Source organism: Mobula hypostoma (assembly GCF_963921235.1).
Source record: "Mobula hypostoma chromosome 11 unlocalized genomic scaffold, sMobHyp1.1 SUPER_11_unloc_3, whole genome shotgun sequence".
Lineage (NCBI taxonomy): Eukaryota > Metazoa > Chordata > Chondrichthyes > Myliobatiformes > Myliobatidae > Mobula > Mobula hypostoma.
In genome coordinates this window covers 162,998-183,308 of record NW_026948142.1, presented here as the reverse complement: position 1 = coordinate 183,308, position 20,311 = coordinate 162,998, and the positions used below count along the sequence as shown (strand labels likewise).

Here is a 20,311-nt window from a genome sequence, read left to right as displayed (position 1 = left end):
AAGGAGCCCAAAACTGCGCTCAATACTCAAAGTGAGGCCTCACCAGTGTCTTATAAAGCCTCAACATTACATCGTTGCTTTTATATTCTAGTCCTCTTAAAATGAATGCTAACATCACTTAGAAAAATAGGATGCTATGCAGTAGGGTAATTCTAGGCAGTTTCTAGAGTAGGTTACATGGTCCGCACAACATTGTGGGCCTAAGGGCCTGTGATGTGGTGTAGATTTATATGCTCTATGTTCTAACATTGCATTTGCCTTTCTCACCTGCAAATTAACCTTTAGGGAATCCTGCAAAAGGATTCCCAAGTCCCATAAGACATTGGAGCAGAATTAGGCCATTCAGCCCATAGAGTGTACTCTGCCATTCCATCATGGCTGATCCTGTAATCCACTCAACCCTTACACCTGACTTCTCGCTATGTCCTTTGATGACCTGACCAATCAGGAAACTATCAACTTCCGCTTTAAGTATACCCATGGATTTGGCCTTCACTGCAGTCTGTGGCACAGCATTCCTCAGATTCACTACTTTCTGCCACAAAAATAAATCCTCCTTACCTCTGTTCTAAATGGTTGCTCCTCAATTTTGAGGCTGTGCCCTCTAGTTCTGGATACCCCCACCACAAAAAATATCCCCTCCACATCCACCTTATCTAGTCCTTTCAATATTCGGTTGGTTTCAATGAGATCCCTCGGCATTCTTCAGGCCCTAAGCTGCCAAATGCTCCTCATATGGTAACCCTTTCATTCTTGGAATCAACCTCGTGAACCTTCTCTGGACTCTCTCCAATGACAACACATCCTTTTTGAGACATGGGGCCCAAAACTGTTGACAACACTCCCAAGTGCAGCCTGACTAGTGTCTTATAAAAGCTCAGCATTATCTCCTTGCTTTTATATTCTATTCCCCTTGAAATAAATGTCAATATTGCATTTGCCTTCTTTACCACATTCACAACCTGTAATTCAACCATTTAGGAGTTTTGCACAAGGACTCCTAAGCCCCTCTGCACCTCTGATGTTTGAACCTTCTCCTCATTTAGAATATAGTCTGCACTGTTGATTCTTTTACCAAAATGCATTATCATACATTTCCCAACATTGTGTTTCATCTGCCACTTTTTTTCCGCATTCTTCCAATTTGTCTAAGTCCTGCTGCAATCTCATTGCTTCCTCAGCACTACCTACCCCTCCACCTATCTTCATATTATCCACAAATGTTGCTACAAAGCCATCAATTCCATTACCTAAATCATTGACAAACAATGTGAAATCCTCCCTTATTCTTCCGTGAAGAGCCTCAATACTGACCACTGAGGAACACCGCTAACCACTGGCAGCCGACCAGAAAAGGCCCCCTTTATTCCCACTTACTGCCTCCTGCCTATCAGTCATTCCTCTATTCATGCCAGTATCTTTTCTGTAATGCCATAGGATTTTATCTTGCTAAGCAGCCTCATGTGCGGCACCTTATCAAATGCCTACTGAAAACCAAAGGAAATGATGAGCACTGCCTCTCTTTTGTCCACCTTGCTTGTTACTTCCTCGAAAAACTCTAATAGATCTGTCAGGCAAGATTTCCCTTCACAGAAACTATGCTGACTTTGACTTATTTTATCATTAGTCTCCAAGTACTCTGAATCCTCATCCTTAATAATAGACTCCAACACTGAGGCTAGCATGATCTATAAAGTGGCCTATAACCCTTTGCCTTGCTCCCTTCTTAAAGAATGGAGAGATATTTGCAATCTTCCAGTCCTCTCAAACCATGCCAGAGTCAAGTGTTTCTCGAAAGATCATAACCAATGCATTTGCTAACTTTTTAGCAACCTCTCAGAACTCTGGGATGTAGTCCATCTGGTCCAGGTGATTTGTCCACCATAAGGCCTTTGAGTTTGCTTAGCACTTTTTCCTTTGTAATAGCAATGGTACTCACTCCTGCTCCCTGACACTCACAGACCTTTGGCACACTGCTGGTGTCTTCCATATTATGCTGCACCATAGTGTCCTTTGCCATTTCCTGTCTCCCATTACTATCTCTCCAGCATCACTTCAGCAGTCCAATATCTACTCTCGTCTCTCTTTTACACCTTATGTATCTGAAGGAACCTTTGGTATCCTCTTTAATATTATTGGCTAGCTTATTTTCATATTCTGTCTTTTCCTTATTTATGACTTTCTTAGTTGCCTTCTGTTGTTTTTTACAATCTTGTCAATCCTCTAACTTCCCACTAATTTTTGCAATATTAAATACCTTCTCTTTGACTTGTCTTGTCAGCAGTGGTTGTGTTATCCTGCCTTTAGAATACTACTACTTTGGGATCTACCTAACCCACCCATCTGCATTGTCATCCAGGTCATTTATATACATGATTAACAGCAGAGGTCCCAGCTCAGATCGCGGCGGAACACTACTAATGACAGACCTCCAGACGGAAGAAGTCCCTTCAACCACTATCCCCTGTATCTATGCGCAAGTCAGTTCTGAATCCAAACAGCCTATTTGCCGCGGACCCCATGCATCTTAACCTTCTAGATTAGTCTTCCACATCCTTCTCAAACTGCAGGGTGAAATCTCTCACATTATGATCAATATCCCCTAAAGGTTCTTTTACCTTAAGCTTTCTAATCAATTCTAGTTCATTGCACAACACCAACTCCAGAATACCTGATGCCCTTAGTGGGCTCAACCACAAGCTGCTCTGAAAAGCCGTTTGATAGGCATTCTGCAAATTACCTCTCTTGGGATCCAGCACCAATCTGATTTTCCTAATCGACCTGCATATTGAAATCTCTCTTGACTATCGTATCATTGCCCTCTTGACATGCATTTTTAATTTCCTGTTGTAATTTGTAGACCACATCTTTGCTATTGTTTGGCAGTCTGTAAATAACTCCCATCAGGGTCTTTTTACCTTTGCAGTTTCTTAGATCTACCCACAACGATTCTATACTTTCTGATCCTATGCCACTTCTACCTAATTTGATTTCATTTTTTCACCTATAGAACCATCCCACCCCATGTGCCTACTTGCCGATCCTTTCGATACAATATTTATCCTTGGATGCTAAGCTCCCAACTATAATCTTTCAGCCATGTTTCAGCGATGCCCACAACGTCATTCATGCCAATCTGTAACTGTGCTACAAGATTATCTACCTTATTCCGTATGCTGCATGCATAGAAGTATAATATTCAAAACTGCCAGGATAGAAAGGCTTCTCATATGAGGAGTGTTTAATGGCTCTGAGCCTGCACACACTTGAATTCAGAAGAATGAGGTTTCTCTGAAACCTACTGAATGTTGAAAGGCCTCAGTAAATGAATGTGGAGATGATGTTTCCTGTGGTGGGGTAGTATAATACTAGAGGACACAACCTCAAAATACAAGGACGTCCATTTGGAACAAAGATAATCTTATGGTCTTTTAACACCTTCTGTACTGTATTCATCACCCTTTTCAACTTGTCCCCTTTTTACTTTGCAACTCATCTTGTTGATTGCAATTTTCCCTATCTTCAATTTCTGCTTGCGAGCTGTCTACCCACACGCTGCCTCTGTTTGTAAACCAACTACCCTATCCTCAGTCCTCTCACTCCAGTTCCCATTCTCTTGCTTGATTATTTTAAACTCTCCTGAACAGCCCTAGCGAACCTGTCTGCAAGGATATGTGTGTAACAGGTCAATCTTCCAAATCACATTTTTTGCACATCTTACTCACAATGAGGCCACATTTCACAGCTTGCATGGAATAGAAGCCTGCGATGCCATAATGGTTGGAACCTGGGAAGACAGTACGACACAGTGATCAACTTGAGGTGACAACAGAGCTGAGGGCGGCGCAGCTGATGTATTTTACGTGGACTTTCGTACCTCCCACTCGGCAATTGTCATGTACCCCATGACGGGAATAAAGAACCAGCAGAGATGGAAAACACTTTGGAGTCCAGTATTGCTATAAACTAATAATATTTATTAGTAACTATGCAATACAGTAATATAAATGTAGATAAATCAAACAGGTTAGCAATGATTATATAAAAGTAAGTGTGAAATATATATGTATGAAAGAAAAACCAAGCTTCTTTACATCTAGGGGTAAAAAGATACAGTCTTACGATGATGAGTGAAGTTCAGTACAGTTCAGTTCATGGTATTGAGTTGAGTAGTGATAGAGAGAGAGGGAGAGATTTGAGTCTTCAGGTGAGCTGACACCGCCAATCTTCTCGTTGTCCTTTGAAATCCTTTAAAAGTCACCGACTGTGACTTTAACAAAGGGGACCGGTTTTCTGTGGTGGAGCTATCCCCCAGGCAAGGGTGGGCACATGGACAACTCCTCACCAGTCAACCCCTTTCCTCTTTTCACTGCAAGAGCCACTGATCGATCCTCCAAAACCCACTTTTTCTGCAGGCACAACAATGCTCCTTCAGTGTCCAAACATGTGTCTGAGGTCTATATCATCTGACCCCCTATTTATCCTCCGGGGCTGAGCATCAACTGTCATTCAAATAACTCCTCCTTCCTCTCTCTGTGTAAGAAATACAAGCAGGCAAACTGTCCTTGAGAAGTATCAACAACCTGCCGAAAATCATAACATCGAGTGTCCATTAAATAACGCCCTCGGTCACCATAGCAACTTACGAGCTGCTCGGTGCTGTCTCCAACTCAGCAGAAATCCAAAAGTTACTTCCAATGCCTTAAAGTGACAGTCCAACAGTTAGTCTTCGTCCCTCTCCCTCTCAAACCAACATGTTGGTGTTAAATAACTCTCTCTCTCTCCTTTCAAAAGCTCAGTTCATAGGGGTAATTCAGGACCCCGTCACAGCAATCAACTCCAAAAGGCAAGTTGACAAATTGGATGCAAAGTTGGCTGGGTAATATGAGACAAGAGGGTTGTTTTTGTGACTGAAAGCCTGCTATCAGCGGTGTACCATAGAGATTCGTGCTGCTACCCTTACTATTTGATATATACATTAATGATTTGGATATGAATGTAGGAGTGGCATAGTAGTGAGCTGTCAGCATAACACTTTACTGCGCTAGCTGGAAGGTGGTGGCATGATTCCTGCCTCAGGTAGATGCAGACAAGTGCTTTATTCACTATGGTAGAGGGGAAACTATTGCTCAGGAAGACAGTGTTTCAGAGCATCCTTATGGAAAGTGTCATGGAACACTACAGCACAGAAACAGGCCCTTTGGCCCATCTAGTCCTTGCCAAACTATGAATCTATTATAAACTAGTAATTGAATTGAGAAGAATGAGAGGAGATCTTATAGAAACATATAAAATTATGAAAGGGATAGATAAGATAGAGGCAGGAAAGTTGTTTCCACTAGTAGGTGGGACTAGAACTAGGGGACATAGCCTCAAGATTCAAGGGAGTAGATTTAGGATGAAGATGAGGAGGAATTGCTTTTGCCAGAGTGGAGAATCTGTGAAAAATTCTTTACCCAATGAAGCAGCGGGGCTAATTCAATAAATATATTTTAAGACAAGGCCGGATAGATTTTTGCAAAGTCGGGGAATTAAGGGTTATGAGAAAATGGCAAGTAGGTGAGTCCATGACCAGATCAGTCGTGATCTTATTGAATGGCGGAGCAAGCTCGAAAAGCCAGATGGCCTACTTCTGCGTTTATTTCTTATATTCTTAATCTGCCTAGTCCCATTGGCCTGCACCTGGACCATAGCCCTTCACACTCCTCCCATCCATGTACCCAATCTAATATCTCTTAAACGTTAATTGAATCCACATCACCACTTCCACTGGTAGCTCATTCCACACTTTCACCACCCTCTGAGTGATGAAGTTCCCCCTCATGTTCCTTTAAACATTTCACCTTTCACTCTTAACCCATGACCCAACTCCAATTTTAGTTTCACCCAACCTCACTTCAGTGGAAAAGGTCTGCTTGCATTAATCCTATCTACACTCCTCATAATTTTGTATGCAGCAGATTCCAGTTAATTGGGACATATCGGAACCAGCACATTTTGGCTCAATTAAGCAGCTGCACCAATTAGCCAAAATTTCATGGAAATAGTTCAAAAGATGTAAAAGACAAACTGAGTAACAAATTATATATTTAAATAAAATACAGAATAAATTAGAACATCACCAATACCACAACGGTACTTAAAACTATTAGTTCCTAATAGTTATTGATGGAGGAAATCATTAGTGTACAGTGATGAGCTGTTTTGATTAACTGTAAATGAACAAAATCAGTGCAGACACATCGTACAAAGTGGACTGCCTTCAAACAATGCTTTCGATGATTGCATCCTCCAAATCTTCATTTTCATTGTAACATTCAAGATGATTGCTGATGCCTTCAAATTTCTGGCATCTCCAAGCCTGAATACTTGAAACTGCACAGTGAGAAAAATGGTTCCAGATTGTCTTACTGTTTATCATTCACCCACTATCAGTGACAAAAATCAGTGCTTTTTGAATATAAACATGTCAGAGACACTATTTAAAAACTGTTTGCTCTAAGCACAGAGTAGTGCCTAGTGGCCACACAACATACTTGCGACTGATGAGAGTTGGAAAATGTTCAGCAACAGTTCCCTGTCCTAATTAAGCATTGTGTGCTCCAAATAAAAGAATAGATTCCTGACTATTTTGATTTGTTTTTGTTTGCAAGGAGCACTATCGATAAAGGCAATTTGTGCGGCAGCTCTAATAGAAACAATCAAATACTCTCGTTTCAGCCTACTGCAGCTGAGAACCCAAAACTGCATCTAAGGTTTGTACAGTTAGTAACAATGTTTTAATGCGATTAAATAATCTATCGCTAATCAATAATGACAGAAATAGATCGGACTCTGGCCGGAGCCTTGCCCCTTTAAGATGGCATAAGAGTAGTTGTGCTGGGCTAAAAGTGCATTTAAGAAGACAAGGTTTTCAACTCCTAATATCAATTACTTGCTGGCAAACCTAGTCTCTGGTAAATAAAATTGAAGATCTCAGAGCTAGGGTGCTGAATCACAAGGACATTAGGACCACTTGTGCCTTTTATTTCATGGAATCTTGGTTAACCCCTTCCAACCCAGATGTAATTATTCAGAATGGCGGGTTCACAATATACCACCAAGATAGGATTGCTGAGTCTTTTAAAGCCAAGGGTAGTGAAGTATGCTTCATGATCAACACCTCATGGTGTACAAACATGGCAACACTGTGCCGGGTCCTGTTCACCAGACCTGGAACACCTCGCAATCAAGTGCCATTTACCTGCTACAGGAGATTTCAGTGATTGTACGCAGGCCAATGTCAAACAGACTCTAGATGAACTGTGCGATGTGATCAACAGGCATGAGACAGTACATGATGTCTTCCTCATTATTCTGCGGAATTTTAAACAGGCTAGCTTGAAAATGACTCTAAATAATTATTACCAACAAATCACTTGTAGGACCAGAGGAACCAAAACACTGGAGCGCTGTTATACCAACATCAAAAATGCTTACTGTGCTATCACACACCCAGCTTGGAAAGTGTGACCACCTGGCTGTACTTCTACTCCCTGAGAAAAGGCAGAGACTGAAGACTGCAACACTAGCAGTGGGGACCAAAAAGGCTTGGACAAGGGAAGTGCAGGAGTGCTTACAGGACTGTTTTGAATCGGTGGGCTGGACTGTATTCAGGGATTCATCTATGTCACAGTTTACACTGACTTCATTAAAACCTGTGTGGATGAGTGTGTGTCTACGAGACACTGCCTGGCCTGCTGAGTTCCTCCAGCATTTTGTGTATGTTGTTTGGATTTCTACTGTACATATCCAGATCAAAAGCTATTGATGACCCAGGAGGTTCATAGCCTGCAGAATGCTAGATCTGTGGCATTCAACAATGGTGACCCAGGTCTGCATGAGAAAACAAGGTATGACTTGTAGAGGGCTATTTCAAGAGCTAAGGAACATTTCCAATTGAGGTTGGAGGCAACTTCAGATGCACGTCAACTCTGGCAGGCTTTGCGCACCATTACTTCCTACAAAGCAAAACCCAACATCATGAATGGCGGTGATGCTTCATTCCCAGATGAGCTCTATGCTTTTTATGCTTACTTTGAAAGGGAGAATAAAACTACAGCTATGAGGACTCCTGCAACACCTGGTGACCCTGTGATCTCCAAGCTGTCTTTCAGGAGAGTGAACCCTCGTAAGGTGGGAGGTTCTGATGGAGTACCTGCTAAGGTTTTGAAAACCGGTGCCAACCATTGGTGGGGGTGTTCAAGGACATTTTCAATTTCTCATTGCTGCAGTTGGAAGTTCCCACCTGCTTCAAAAAGTCAACAATGATACCAGTGTCCAAGAGGAGCCTAAGAAGCTAGGCAGCGTCAGAGTGGTGATCTTGAGCCTTTAGTTCTTCGAGGCTTTAGTTAGAGAAAGCAAAGGAAAGAAAAGTTCAAGGTTAAGTTTTTTTTTCCTTTCTTTATATCTGTTCAGCTAGGACAGTCCAGCTGCCAGGTAGGATAGTTGAATGCTCCTCTTGCGGGATGTGGAAGGCAGCCTCCCTACTGACTACAACTACGAGAGGTACATCCTGCTGCAGCTTCTAACAATCTGCGTTAAGGAGTTGGAGCTGGAACTGGATGAACTCTGGATCATTTGAGAGGCTGGGGAGTGGGGTGATAGTGGAGAGGTGCAGGACACGGGAAACTGGGTGACAGTCAGGAAGAGGAAAGGGTATATGGAGCCAGTGCAGAGAACTCATGTGGCCATCTCCCTCAATAACAGGTACATTACTTTGGATATTGTTGGAGAGGATGACCTAACAGAGGAAAGTCACTGTGGTCTGGTTTCTGGCACTGAATCTGCCTCTGTGACTCAGAAGGGGGATGGGGAGAAGGAACATGCTGTGGTGATAAAGGATTCAGTAGTTGGGGGAATGGACAGGAGTTTCTGTGGGTGAGAACGAGAATCCTGGATGGTATGTTGCTTCCCAGGTGCCAGGGACTGGGATATCTCGGATCGAGTCCTCAGCATTCTTAAATGGGTGGGTGAACAGCCAGAAGTCATGGTCCATGTAGGTACTAAAGACATGGGTAGGTTGAGTGACGAGGTTCTGCATAGAGAGTTCAGGGAATTAAATGTTAAATTAAAGGTCAGGACCTCCAGGGCTGTGATTCAGGACTTATACCTGTGTCATGTACTAGTGAGGCCAGAACTAGCAAGATTATACAGTCTAATATGTAACTAAGGAGTTGGTGTAGAAGGAGGGCATAAGATTTTTGGATTATTGAGCTCTCTTGTAGGGTCGTGGGACCTGTACATAAGGGATGCTTTACACCTGAACTGGAGGGGAAGGTTTGTTAATGCTGCATGTTGACGTTTAAACTAGAGTTGCAGGGGGATGGGAACCAGAGTGCCAGAACAGTTAGTGGAGAGGTTGTGGAGGCAGATGTTGGTAAGACCGCAGACAAAGTTAGGAATTAAAAGGTTGAGGATGTTGCAGCTAGTGTCCTGAGCTGCATATATTTCAATGTAAGAAGTACCAGAGGAAAGGTGGAAAATAGCGCTGAAGATGAGGTAGTTGGTGTACAAATAGAAGCAATGTGTAGTGAGGTTGCTGATTGGGCAAAATTGCAGTCAATACAATGCAAAAGGCAGACAAAGTCAAAAAGGGCGAATATAGGACTGAGTTGTATCTGAATGCACGCAGAATACGGAATAAGGTAGATGAACTTGCAGCACAGCTGCAGATTGGAAGATATGATGTTGTAGGCATCACTGAACCGTGGCTGAAAGATTATTATAGCTGGGAGCTTAATGTCCAAGGATACACATTGTATCAAAAGGACAGTCAGGAAGGCAGAGGGGGCAGCGTTGGTCTGATGGTAAAAAATGAAATCAAATCATTAGAAAGAGATGACATAGGGTCAGAAGGTGTATCAAGCTAAGGAACTACAAGGGTAAAAAGACCCTGATGGGAGTTGAATACAGACCTCCAAACAGTAGTAAGGATGTGGTGTACAAATTACAATGGGAGACAGAAAATGCACGCAAAAGGGCAATGTTACAATAGTCATGGGGGACTCCAATATGCAGGTAGATTGGAAAACAGGTTGGTGCTGGATTCCAAGAGAGGGAATTTCTAGAATGCCTATGAGATGGCTTTTTAGAGCATCTCATGGTTGAGCCCACTAGGGAATCAGCTATTCTTGAGTGGGTGCTGTGTAATGAACTAGAATTGCTTAGAGACCTAAAAGCAAAAGAACCCACAGGGGCAAGTGATCATAATATGATAGCATTCACTCTAAATTTGAGAAGAAGCTAAAGTCAGACATATCAGTATTACAGTGGAGTAAAGGAAATTACAGAGAGAGGAGTTGACCAGAACTGATTGGAAAAGGACACTGGCAGGGATGACAGCACAGCAGCAATGGCTGGAATTTTTAGAAGTAATTCAGAAGGCACAGGATATATACAGTACATCCCAAAGGAGGAATACTCTAAAGGAAAGGTGACACACCTGTGGCTAACAAGAGAAGTCAGGGCCAATATAAAAGCTGAAGAGAGGGCATCTAATAGATTAAAAATTAGAGGAAAGTTAGAGGATTAGGAAGTTTTTAAAAACCAACAGAAGGCAATTTAAAAAGTCATTAAGAAGGTAAATATGGATACAAAAGTAAGCAATCCAATAATATTATAGAGGATACTGTAAGTTTCTTCAGACACATAAAGTGTAAAAGTGAGGCAAGAGTGATTATTGGACCACTGGAAAATGAAGCTCGAGAAGTAGTAATGGGGATAAAGAAATGACAGATGAACTAAATAAGTATGTTGCATCAGTTTTCACTGTGGAAGACACTAGCAGTTTGATGGAAGTTCCAGGTGTCAGGATCATGAGGTGTGTGAAGTTACCATCACTACAGAGAAGGTTCTTAGGAAAGTGAAAGATCTGAAGGTAGATAAGTCACCAGGACCAGATGTGTACACCCCAGGGTTCTGAAAAAGGTGGCTGAAGAGATTGTGGAGGCATTAGTAATGAACTTTCAGCAATCACTAGATTTTGAAATGGTTCTGGAAGAATGGAAAATTGCAAATGTCACTCCACTCTTAAGAAGGGAGAGGGGCAGAAGAAACTATAGGCCCATTAGTCTGACCTCAGTGGTTGAGAAGGTGTTAGAGTCGACTATTAAGGATGAGGTCTCAGGGTATTTGGAGGCACGTGATAAGATAGGCCTTAGTCAGCATGGTTTCCTCAAGGGAAAATCTTGTCTGACAAATCTATTGGAGTTCTTTGAAGAAATAACAAGTAGGATTGACAAAGGAGAATCAGTTGATGTTGTGTACTTGGATTTTCAAAAGGCCTTTGACAAGGTGCCACACACAAGGCTGCTTAACAAACTTTCAGCCCTTGGTATTACAGGAAAGATTCTAGCATGGATTAAGCAGTGGCTGATCGGCAGGAGGCAAAACCTTTTCTGGTTGGCTGTCAGTGACTAGTGGTGTTGGTGTAGGGGTCTGTGGTGGGACTGATTCTTTTCACATTGTATGTCAATAGTTTGGATGTTGGAATTGATGGCTTTGTTGCAAAGCTTGCAGATGATACAAAGGTAGGTGGTGGGGTAGGTAGTGTTGAGGAAGTAGAGAGACTACAGAAGGACTTAGACAGATTAGGAAAATGGGCAAAGAAATGGCAGATGGAATATAGTGTTGGAAGGTGTATCATCATGCACTTTGGTAGAAGAAATGAAAGGGTTGACTATTATATAAGTGGAGAGAAAATACAAAAAATTGAGGCACAAAGGGATGGGAATCCTTGTGCAGCATTCACTACAGGTTCATTTGCAGGTTGAATCTGTGGTGAGGAAAGCAAATACAATGTTAGCATTTATTTCAAGAGAACTAGAATATAAAAGCAAGAATGTAATGTTAAGACTTCATAAAGCACTGGCAAGGCCTCACTTGGAGTATTGTGAGCAGGTTTGGGCCCCTTATCTCAGAAAGGATATGCTGAACTGGAGAGGGTTCAAAGGAGGTTAACGAAAATGACTCCAGGATAGAATGGCTTGTGATATGAAGACGACTTGATGGCTCTGGGCCTGTATTCACTAGAATTCATAAGAATGAGGGGTGACCTCATTGAAAGCTTTTGAATGGTGAAAGCTCTTGATGTAGTGGATGTGGAGAGGACGTTTCCAATGCTGGTAGAGTCTTGAACCAGAGGACAGCCTCAGAATAGAGGGGTGTCCTTTTAGAATGGAGATGAGGACGAATTTCTTTAGCCAGAGAGTGTTGAATCTGTGGAATTCTCTGCCACTGGCAGCTGTGGAGCCAAGTCTTTATGTATATTTAAGGCAGAGGTTGACAGATTTTTGATTGATCAGGGCATAAAGGGAAACGGGGGGAAGACAGGAGATTGGGGCAGACAGTAAAACTGGGTCAGGTATGATGAAGTGGCAGAGCAGATTTAATGAGCCAAATGTCCTAATTCTGCTCCTATATTTCATTGTCTTATGGTCTAGGAGCATTGTGAGTTGCCTTAACGATGATTGTCCAGTAGTGCTCACATCTACGATGATGAAGTGCTTTGAGAGGTTGGTTATGGCTAGAAATAACTCCTGCCTCAGCAAGGACCTGGACCAACTGCAATTTACCTATGGCCACAATAGGTCTAAGGCGGACATGCAACCTTAGATCACCTGGACAATACAAATACCTATGTAAGGATGCTGTTTATTGACTACAGCTCAGCGTTTAACACCATCATTCCTACATAAGACAGTAAGACATAGGAGCAGAGATAGGCCATTTGGACTATCGAGTCTGCTCTGGCATTCAATCTTGGCTGATCCTTTCCCCCTCCTCAGCTTCACTCCCCTGCCTTCTCCCCGTAACCTTTAATGCCACGGCCAATCAAGAACCTTTCAACCTCTGCCTTAAATACACCCAATGGCCTGGCCTCTACAGCTGCTTGAGATAACAAATTCCACAAATTCACCACCATCTGGCTAAAGAGGGCTGTGCCCTCTTGTCCTAGACTCCTCCACCACGGAAACCATCCTTTCCACATCTGCTCAATTCAAATTCCACAGAGTACAGGCCCACAGCTATCAAACATTCCTCATTTTTCTTCAGCACTTTGATCGGGGCACGACTGTGCAAGCGTGTGGACGTCAGCCAATGAGAACAGCAAGAAGAGTTTAAAAGGAAACGGTTATTTTTTCAGCGGTTTGATTGGAGCACAACTGCACAAGCGCATGGAAGTCAGCCAGTTAGAACAGTAAGAAGAGTTTAAAAGGAGACAACTTTATAGAGCGGGCATCAGAGGAGCAGGTGACAGAGTAGAGGGAGACAGAGAAGGAAGGCGATAATGGGTTGAGGCAAGGTAGGTTGCTTGTGTAGATTACAGACAGGAAGAATGTGTGTGAGGCCATTGTTCTGTGCTCGGTGTCAGATGTGAGAAGTTCGGGAAACTCCCAGTCTCCTGGATGGCCACATCTGCGCAGGGTGCGTTGAGCATTAGGGAACTGGAGATGCAGCTTGATGACCTTCGTCTGGTCAGGGAAAGTGAGGAGGTGATAGAGAGGAGCTATAGGCAGGTAGTCAGGTAGTCACATTAGGGTGTCAGGAGACAGGTGGGTGGGTAACAGTCAGGAGAGGGAAGGGCAAGAGCCAGATACTAGAGAGTACCCTAGTGGCTGTCCCCCTTGACAATAAGTACTCCTGTTTGAGCACTGTCGGGGGACACGGCCTAGCTGAGGGAAGCAACGGTGGCTGTGCCTCTGGCACAGATCTAGCCCTGTGGCTCCGAAGGGTAGGGAAAGGAAGAGGATGGCAGCAGTGATAGGGGACTCTATAGTTAGGGGGCCAGACTGGTGATTCTGTGGATGCAGGGAAGAAACATGGATGGTATTTTGCCTCACAGGTGCCAGGATCTGGGATATTTCTGATCACGTCCACGATATCCTGAAGTGGGAAGGAGAACAGCCAGAGGTCGTGGTACATATTGGTACCAACGACATATGCAGGAAAAGGGAGGAGGTCCTGAAAACAGACTACAGGGAGTTAAGGAGGAAGTTGAGAAGCAGGGCCACAAAGGTAATAATCTTGGGATTACTGCCGGTGCCACGCAACAGTGAGTATAGGAATAGAATGAGGTGGAGGATAAATGCGTGGCTGAGGGATTGGAGCAGAGGGCAGGGATATAGATTTCTGGATCACTGGGACTACTTTTGGGGCAGGTGTGACCTGTACAAAAAGGATGGGTTGCACTTGAATCCCTAGGGGACCTGGCGGGGAGGTTTGCGAAGGCTACTGGGGAGAGTTTAAACTAGGATTGCTGGGGAGTGGGAACCGAACTGAAGTGATGGAGGAAGAGGCGGTTAGCTGACAAATAGAGAAAGCTTGGGGACAGTGCCAGAGGAAGGATAGGCAGGTGATAGAAAAGGGCCGCGCTCAGACCGATGGTTTGAGATGTGCCCATTTTAATGCCAGGAGTATTATGAACAAAGCAGATGAGCTTAGAGCATGGATCATCACTTGGAGATATGATATAGTGGCCATTACAGAGACTTGGATGGCTCAAGGGCAGGAATGGTTACTTCAAATGCCAGACTTTAGATGTTTCATAAAGGATAGGGAGGGAGGCAAAAGAGGTGGGGCGTGGCACTGTTGATCAGAGATAGTGTCACAGCTGCAGAAATGGAGGAAGTTATGAAAGGATTGTCTACAGAGTCTCCGTGGGTGGAAGTTAGGAACAGGAAGGGGTCAATAACTCTACTGGGTGATTTTTTAGAGACCACCCAATAGTAACAGGGACATCGAGGAGCAGATAGGGAGACAGATTCTGGAAAGGTGTAATAATAATAGCGTTGTTGTGGTGGGAGATTTTAATTTCCCAAATATCGATTGGCATCTCACGAGACCGAGGGGTTTAGGTGGGGTGGAGATTGTTAGGTGTGTTCAGGAAGGTTTCTTGACACAATATGTCGATAAGCCTACAAGAGGAGAGGCTGCACTTGATCTGGTATTGGGAAACGAACCTGGGCAGGTGTCAGATCTCTCAGTGGGAGAGCATTTTGGAGATAGTAATCACAATTCTATCTCCTTTACCATAGCTTTGGAGAGGGATAGGAACAGACAAGTTAGGAAAGCATTTAATTGGAGTAAGGGGAAATATCAGGCTATCAGGCAGGAACTTGGAAGCATAAATTGGAAACAGACGTTTTCAGAGAAATGTACGGAAGAAATGTGGCAAATATTCAGGGGATATTTGCGTGGGGTTCTGCATAGGTACGATCCAATGAGACAGGGAAAGGATGAAAGGGTACAGGAGCCGTGATGCACTAAGGCTGTTGTAAATCTAGTCAAGAAGAAAAGAAGAGCTTACAAAAGGTTCAAAAAACTACATAACAATAGAGATCTAGAAGATTATAAGGCTAGCAGGCAGGAGCTTAAGAAAGAAATTAGGAGAGCCAGAAGAGGCCACGAAAAGGTCTTGGCAGACAGGATTAAGGAAAACACCAAGGCATTCTACAAGTATGTGAAGAGCAAGAGGGCAAGGCTTGAGAGAATAGGAGCAATCAAGTGTGACAGTGTAAACTTTGCTTCAGTATTCACTACGGAAAAGGATCTTGGTGATTGTAGGGATGACATACAATGGACTGAAAAGCTTGAGCATGTAGATATTAAGGAAGAGGATGTGCTGGAGCTTTTGGAAAGCATCAAGTTGGATAAGCCACCAGGACCGGATGAGATGTACCCCTGGCTACTGTGGGAGGCGAGGGAGGAGATTGCCAAGCCTCTGGCAATGATCTTTGCATCATCAATGGGGACGGGAGAGGTTCCGGAGGATTGGAGGGTTGCGGATGTTATTCGCTTATTGAAGAAAGGGAGTAGAGATAGCCCAGGAAATTATAGACGAGTGAGTCTTACATCAGTGGTTGGTAAGTTGATGGAGAAGGTCCTGAGAGGCAGGACTTATGAATATTTGGAGAGGCATAATATGATTAGGAATAGTCAGCATGGCTTTGTGACAGGCAGGTCATGCCTTATGAGCCTGATTGAATTTTTTGAAGATGTGACTAAACACACTGATGAAGATAGAGCAGTAGATGTAGTGTATCTGGATTTCAGCAAGGTATTTGATAAGGTACCCCATGCAAGGCTTATTGAGAAAGTAAAGAGGCATGGGATCCAAGGGGACATTGCTTTGTGGATCCAGAATTGGCTTGCCCACAGAAGGCAAAGAGTGGTTATGTTCTGCATGGAGGTTGGTGACCAGTGGAGTGCCTTAGGGATCTGCTCTGGGACCCCTACTCTTAGTGATTTTTATAAATGACTTGGATGAGGAAGTGGAGGGATGGGTTTATAAATTTGCTGATGACACAAAGATTGGGGGTGTTGTGAGTAGTGTGGAGGGCTGTCAGAGGTTACAGCGGGACATTGATAGGATGCAAAATTGGCCTGAGAAGTGGCAGATGGAGTTCAACCCAGATAAGTGTGAGGTAGTTCATTTTGGTATTTCAAATATGATGGCAGAATATTGTATTAATGATAAGACTCTTGGCAGTGTGGAGGATCAGAGGGATCTTGGGGTCTGAGTCAAAGGACACTCAAAGCTGCTGTGCAGGTTGACTCTGTGGTTAGGAAGGCATACAGTGCATTGGCCTTCATCATTCGTGGGATTGAGTTTAAGAGCCGAGAGGTAATGTTGCATCTATATAGGACCCTGGTCAGACCCAAGTCCCACTTGGAGTATTGTGCTCTGTTCTGGTCGCCTCATTGCAGGAAGGATATGGAAACCATAGAAAGAGTGCAGAGGAGATGTTGCCTGGATTGGGGAGCATGCCTTATGAGAATAGGTTGAGTGAACTCGGCCTTTTCTCCTTGGAGCGACAGAGGATGAGAGGTGACCTGATAGAGGTGTAGAAGGTGATAAGAGGTATTGATCATGTGGATAGTCAGAGGCTCCTTTCCAGGGCTGAAATGGCTAGCACAAGAGGGCACAGTTTTAAAGTGCTTGGAAGTAGGTACAGAGGAGATGTCAGGAGGAAGTTTTTTTTTATAAACGCAGAAAGTGATGAGTGTGTGGAATGGGCTGCTAGTGACAGTAGTGGAGGCGGATACAATAGGATCTTTTAAGGGGCTCCTGGATAGGTATATGGAGCTTTGAAAAATTGCGGGCTATGTGTAACCCTAGATCATTTCTAAGGTAAGGACATATTTGGCACAGTTTTGTGGGCCGATGGGCCTGTTATGTGCTGTAGGTTTTCTATGTTTCTACGTGATAACCCTTTCATTCCTGGAATCATCTTTCTGAACCTCCTCTAAATCCCCTCCAATGCTAACACACCCTTTCTTACATAAGGAGCCCACAACTGTTCACAACACTCAACGTGAGGCCTCACCAGTGCCTTCTGAAGGCTCAGTATCACATCCCTGCTCTTGTATTCTGGACCGCCTGAAATGAATGCCAACATTGCATTTGGCTTCCTCACCACCGACTCAACTGCAAGTTAACTTTTAGGTTGTTCTGCACAGGGACTCCCAAGTCCCTTTGCATCTCAGATTTTTGGATTTTCCCCTGTTTAGAAAACAGTCTGCACAGTTATCTCTTCACCAAAGTGCATGACAATGCATTTTCTGACACTGTATTTCATTTGTCAATTTCTTGTCCATCCTCCAAATCTGTCTCAGTTCTTTTGCTGCCTACCAGTTTTCTCAACACTACCTGCCCCTCCATCATTTTTCGTATCATCTGCAAACTTGGCAACAAAGCCATCTATTCCATCATCTAAATCATTGCCATACAGCATAAAAAGAAGCCGTCCCAACACAGAACACCACTAGTCACTGGCAGCCAAACAGAAAAGAATTCTTTCATTCCCACTTGCTGCCTCTTACAAATCAGCCAATGCTTTAAGCATGCTAGCAACCTTCTTGCAATACCATGGGCTCTTAACTTGGTAAGCAGCCTCATGTGTGGCACCATGTCAAAGGACTTCTGAAAATCCAAATACACAAAATCCACTGCATCCCCTTTATCTATCCTACTTGTAATCTCCTCAAAGAATTCCAACAGGTTTATCAAGTATGATTTTCCCTTAAAGAAACCATGCTGACTTTGTCCTGTCTTGTCCTGTGTCACCAAGAACATAGAACATTCAAATCTACAGCACATTACAGGCCCTTCGGCCCACAATGTTGTGCTGACCATGTAACCTACTGTAGAAACTGCTTAGAATTACCTTACTGCATAGCCCTCTATTTTCCTAAGCTCCATATATCTATCTAAGAGTCTGTTAAAAGACCCTATTGTATTTGTCTCCAGCATTGTTGTCGGCAGTGCATTCAGTGCACCCACCTCTCTCTGTGTGAAAAACTTACCCCTGACATCCCCTTGGTACCTATTTCTAAACTCATCAAAATTATGCCCCCTCGTGTTAGCCATTTCAGCCCTGGGAAAAAGCCTTTGACTATCCATAACCTAATCCTTAACAATTGTCTCCAACATCTTCCTATCACTGAGGTCAGGCTAACAGGTCTATAAATTCCTTTCCGCTGCCACCCTCCTTTCCTAAAGAGTGGAATGACATTTGCAATTTTCCAGTCCTCCAGAAACATGCCAAAGTCCGATGATTCTTGAAAGATCATCACTAATGCCTCCACAATCTCTATCACTACCTCTTTCAGAGCTCTAGGGTGCAGTTCATCTGGTCTGGGTGACTTTTGTACCTTTAGGTCTTTCAGCTCTTTGGCACGTTCTCCCTTGTCATAGTAGCTGCACTCATTTCTCTTCCCTCACTACTTTCAACACCTGGCACACTGCTAGTGTCTTCCACTGTGAGCACTGATGCAAAATACTCATTTAGTTTATCTGCCATCTCCCTGTCCCCCATTACTACTTCTCTAGCTTTATATTCTAGCAGTCCTATATGCACTTTCATCTCTCTTTTATTTTTTATATACTTGAAAAAACTTTTTCTACCCACCTTGATATTGTTTGCTACCTTGCTTTCATATTTCATCTATTCCCTTCTAATACTACCTTTAGTTATTTCTGTAGACTTTTGAAGGCTTCCCAATCCTTTATCTTCCCGCTAATTGTTGCTTTATTTGTATGTCCTCTCTTTTGCTTCTACGTTAGCTTTGACTTTGCTTGTCAGCCACGGTTGTACTATTTTACCATTTGAGTATTTCTTTGTTTTTGGAATACATCTATCCTACACCACCTTCATTTTTCCCAGAAACTCAAGCCTGATGAATCCTATAGCCCTGATCAAAAAGCTACAGAACCTGGGCCTCTGTACCTCCCTCTGCAAATGGATCATCGACTTCCAAATGGGAAGACTACACTCTGAATTGGAAATAACATCTCCAGCTCACTGACAATCAATACTGGCGCACCTCTGGGATGTGTGCTTCGCCCACTGTTCTACTCTCTCTACACCCATGACTGTGTGACTAGGCACAGCTCAAATACCACCTATAACTTCGCTGATGATACAACCATTGTTTACAGAATGGTGACGAGAGGGTGAACAGGAGCTCGTTGAGTGGAGTTGCAGCAACAATCAAAGACCAAAGAACTGATTGTGGACCTCAGAAAGGGTAAGGTGAGGGAACACACATCAGTATTCATAGAGGGGTCAGAAGTGGAAAGAGTGAGCAATTTCAAGTTGCTGGGTGTTAATATCTCTGAGTATCTAACCTGGTCCCAACATAAATGATGCAACTATCAAGAAGGCTAGACAGCAGCTATATTTCATTAGGATTTAGAGGAGATTTGCTATATCACCTAAAACGCTCGCAAATTTCTACCATGGAGAGCATTCTAACTGGCTGCATCACCATCTGGTATCGGAGGGGGCTACTGCACAGGATCAAAGTAAGGTGCAGAGAGTTTAAAATTAGTCAGCTCCATCACGGGCACTGGCCTTTGTAGCATCCAAAACATCTTCAAGGGGCAATGCCTAAAAAAGGCGGCATCCATCATTAAGGACCCCCATAACCAGGACCTGACCTCGTCTCATTGTTACTTTCAGGAAGGAAGTACAGAAACCTGAAGGCACATACTCAGTGATTCCAGGACAGCTTCTTCCCCTCTGCCATCCGATTTCTGAATGGACATTGAACCCATGAACACCACCTCACTACTTCTTTATTTCTGTTTTTTTGCACTACTTAATTAAGTTAACTATAATATATATATATATATATATATATATATATATATATACTTACAGTAATTCACGTTTTTTTTCTATATTATCATAAATTGCATTGTAGTGCTGCCCCAAAGTTATCAAATTTCATGACATATGCCAGTGATATTAAACCTGATTTTGAT

At 43.2% G+C, this 20,311-nt stretch overlaps 1 protein-coding gene across 1 annotated transcript in view; it reads right to left on the bottom strand.

Annotated features, from left to right (window-relative positions):
• Positions 1–20,311, bottom strand: part of LOC134341265 (ureidoglycolate dehydrogenase (NAD(+))-like) — a 74,216-nt gene that overhangs the window by 33,324 nt on the left and 20,581 nt on the right. Inside the window, exon 4 of the mRNA XM_063039127.1 lies at positions 3,726–3,787. Coding sequence (XP_062895197.1) covers positions 3,726–3,787 — 62 coding nt within the window. The remainder of the gene's footprint in view (positions 1–3,725; positions 3,788–20,311) is intronic.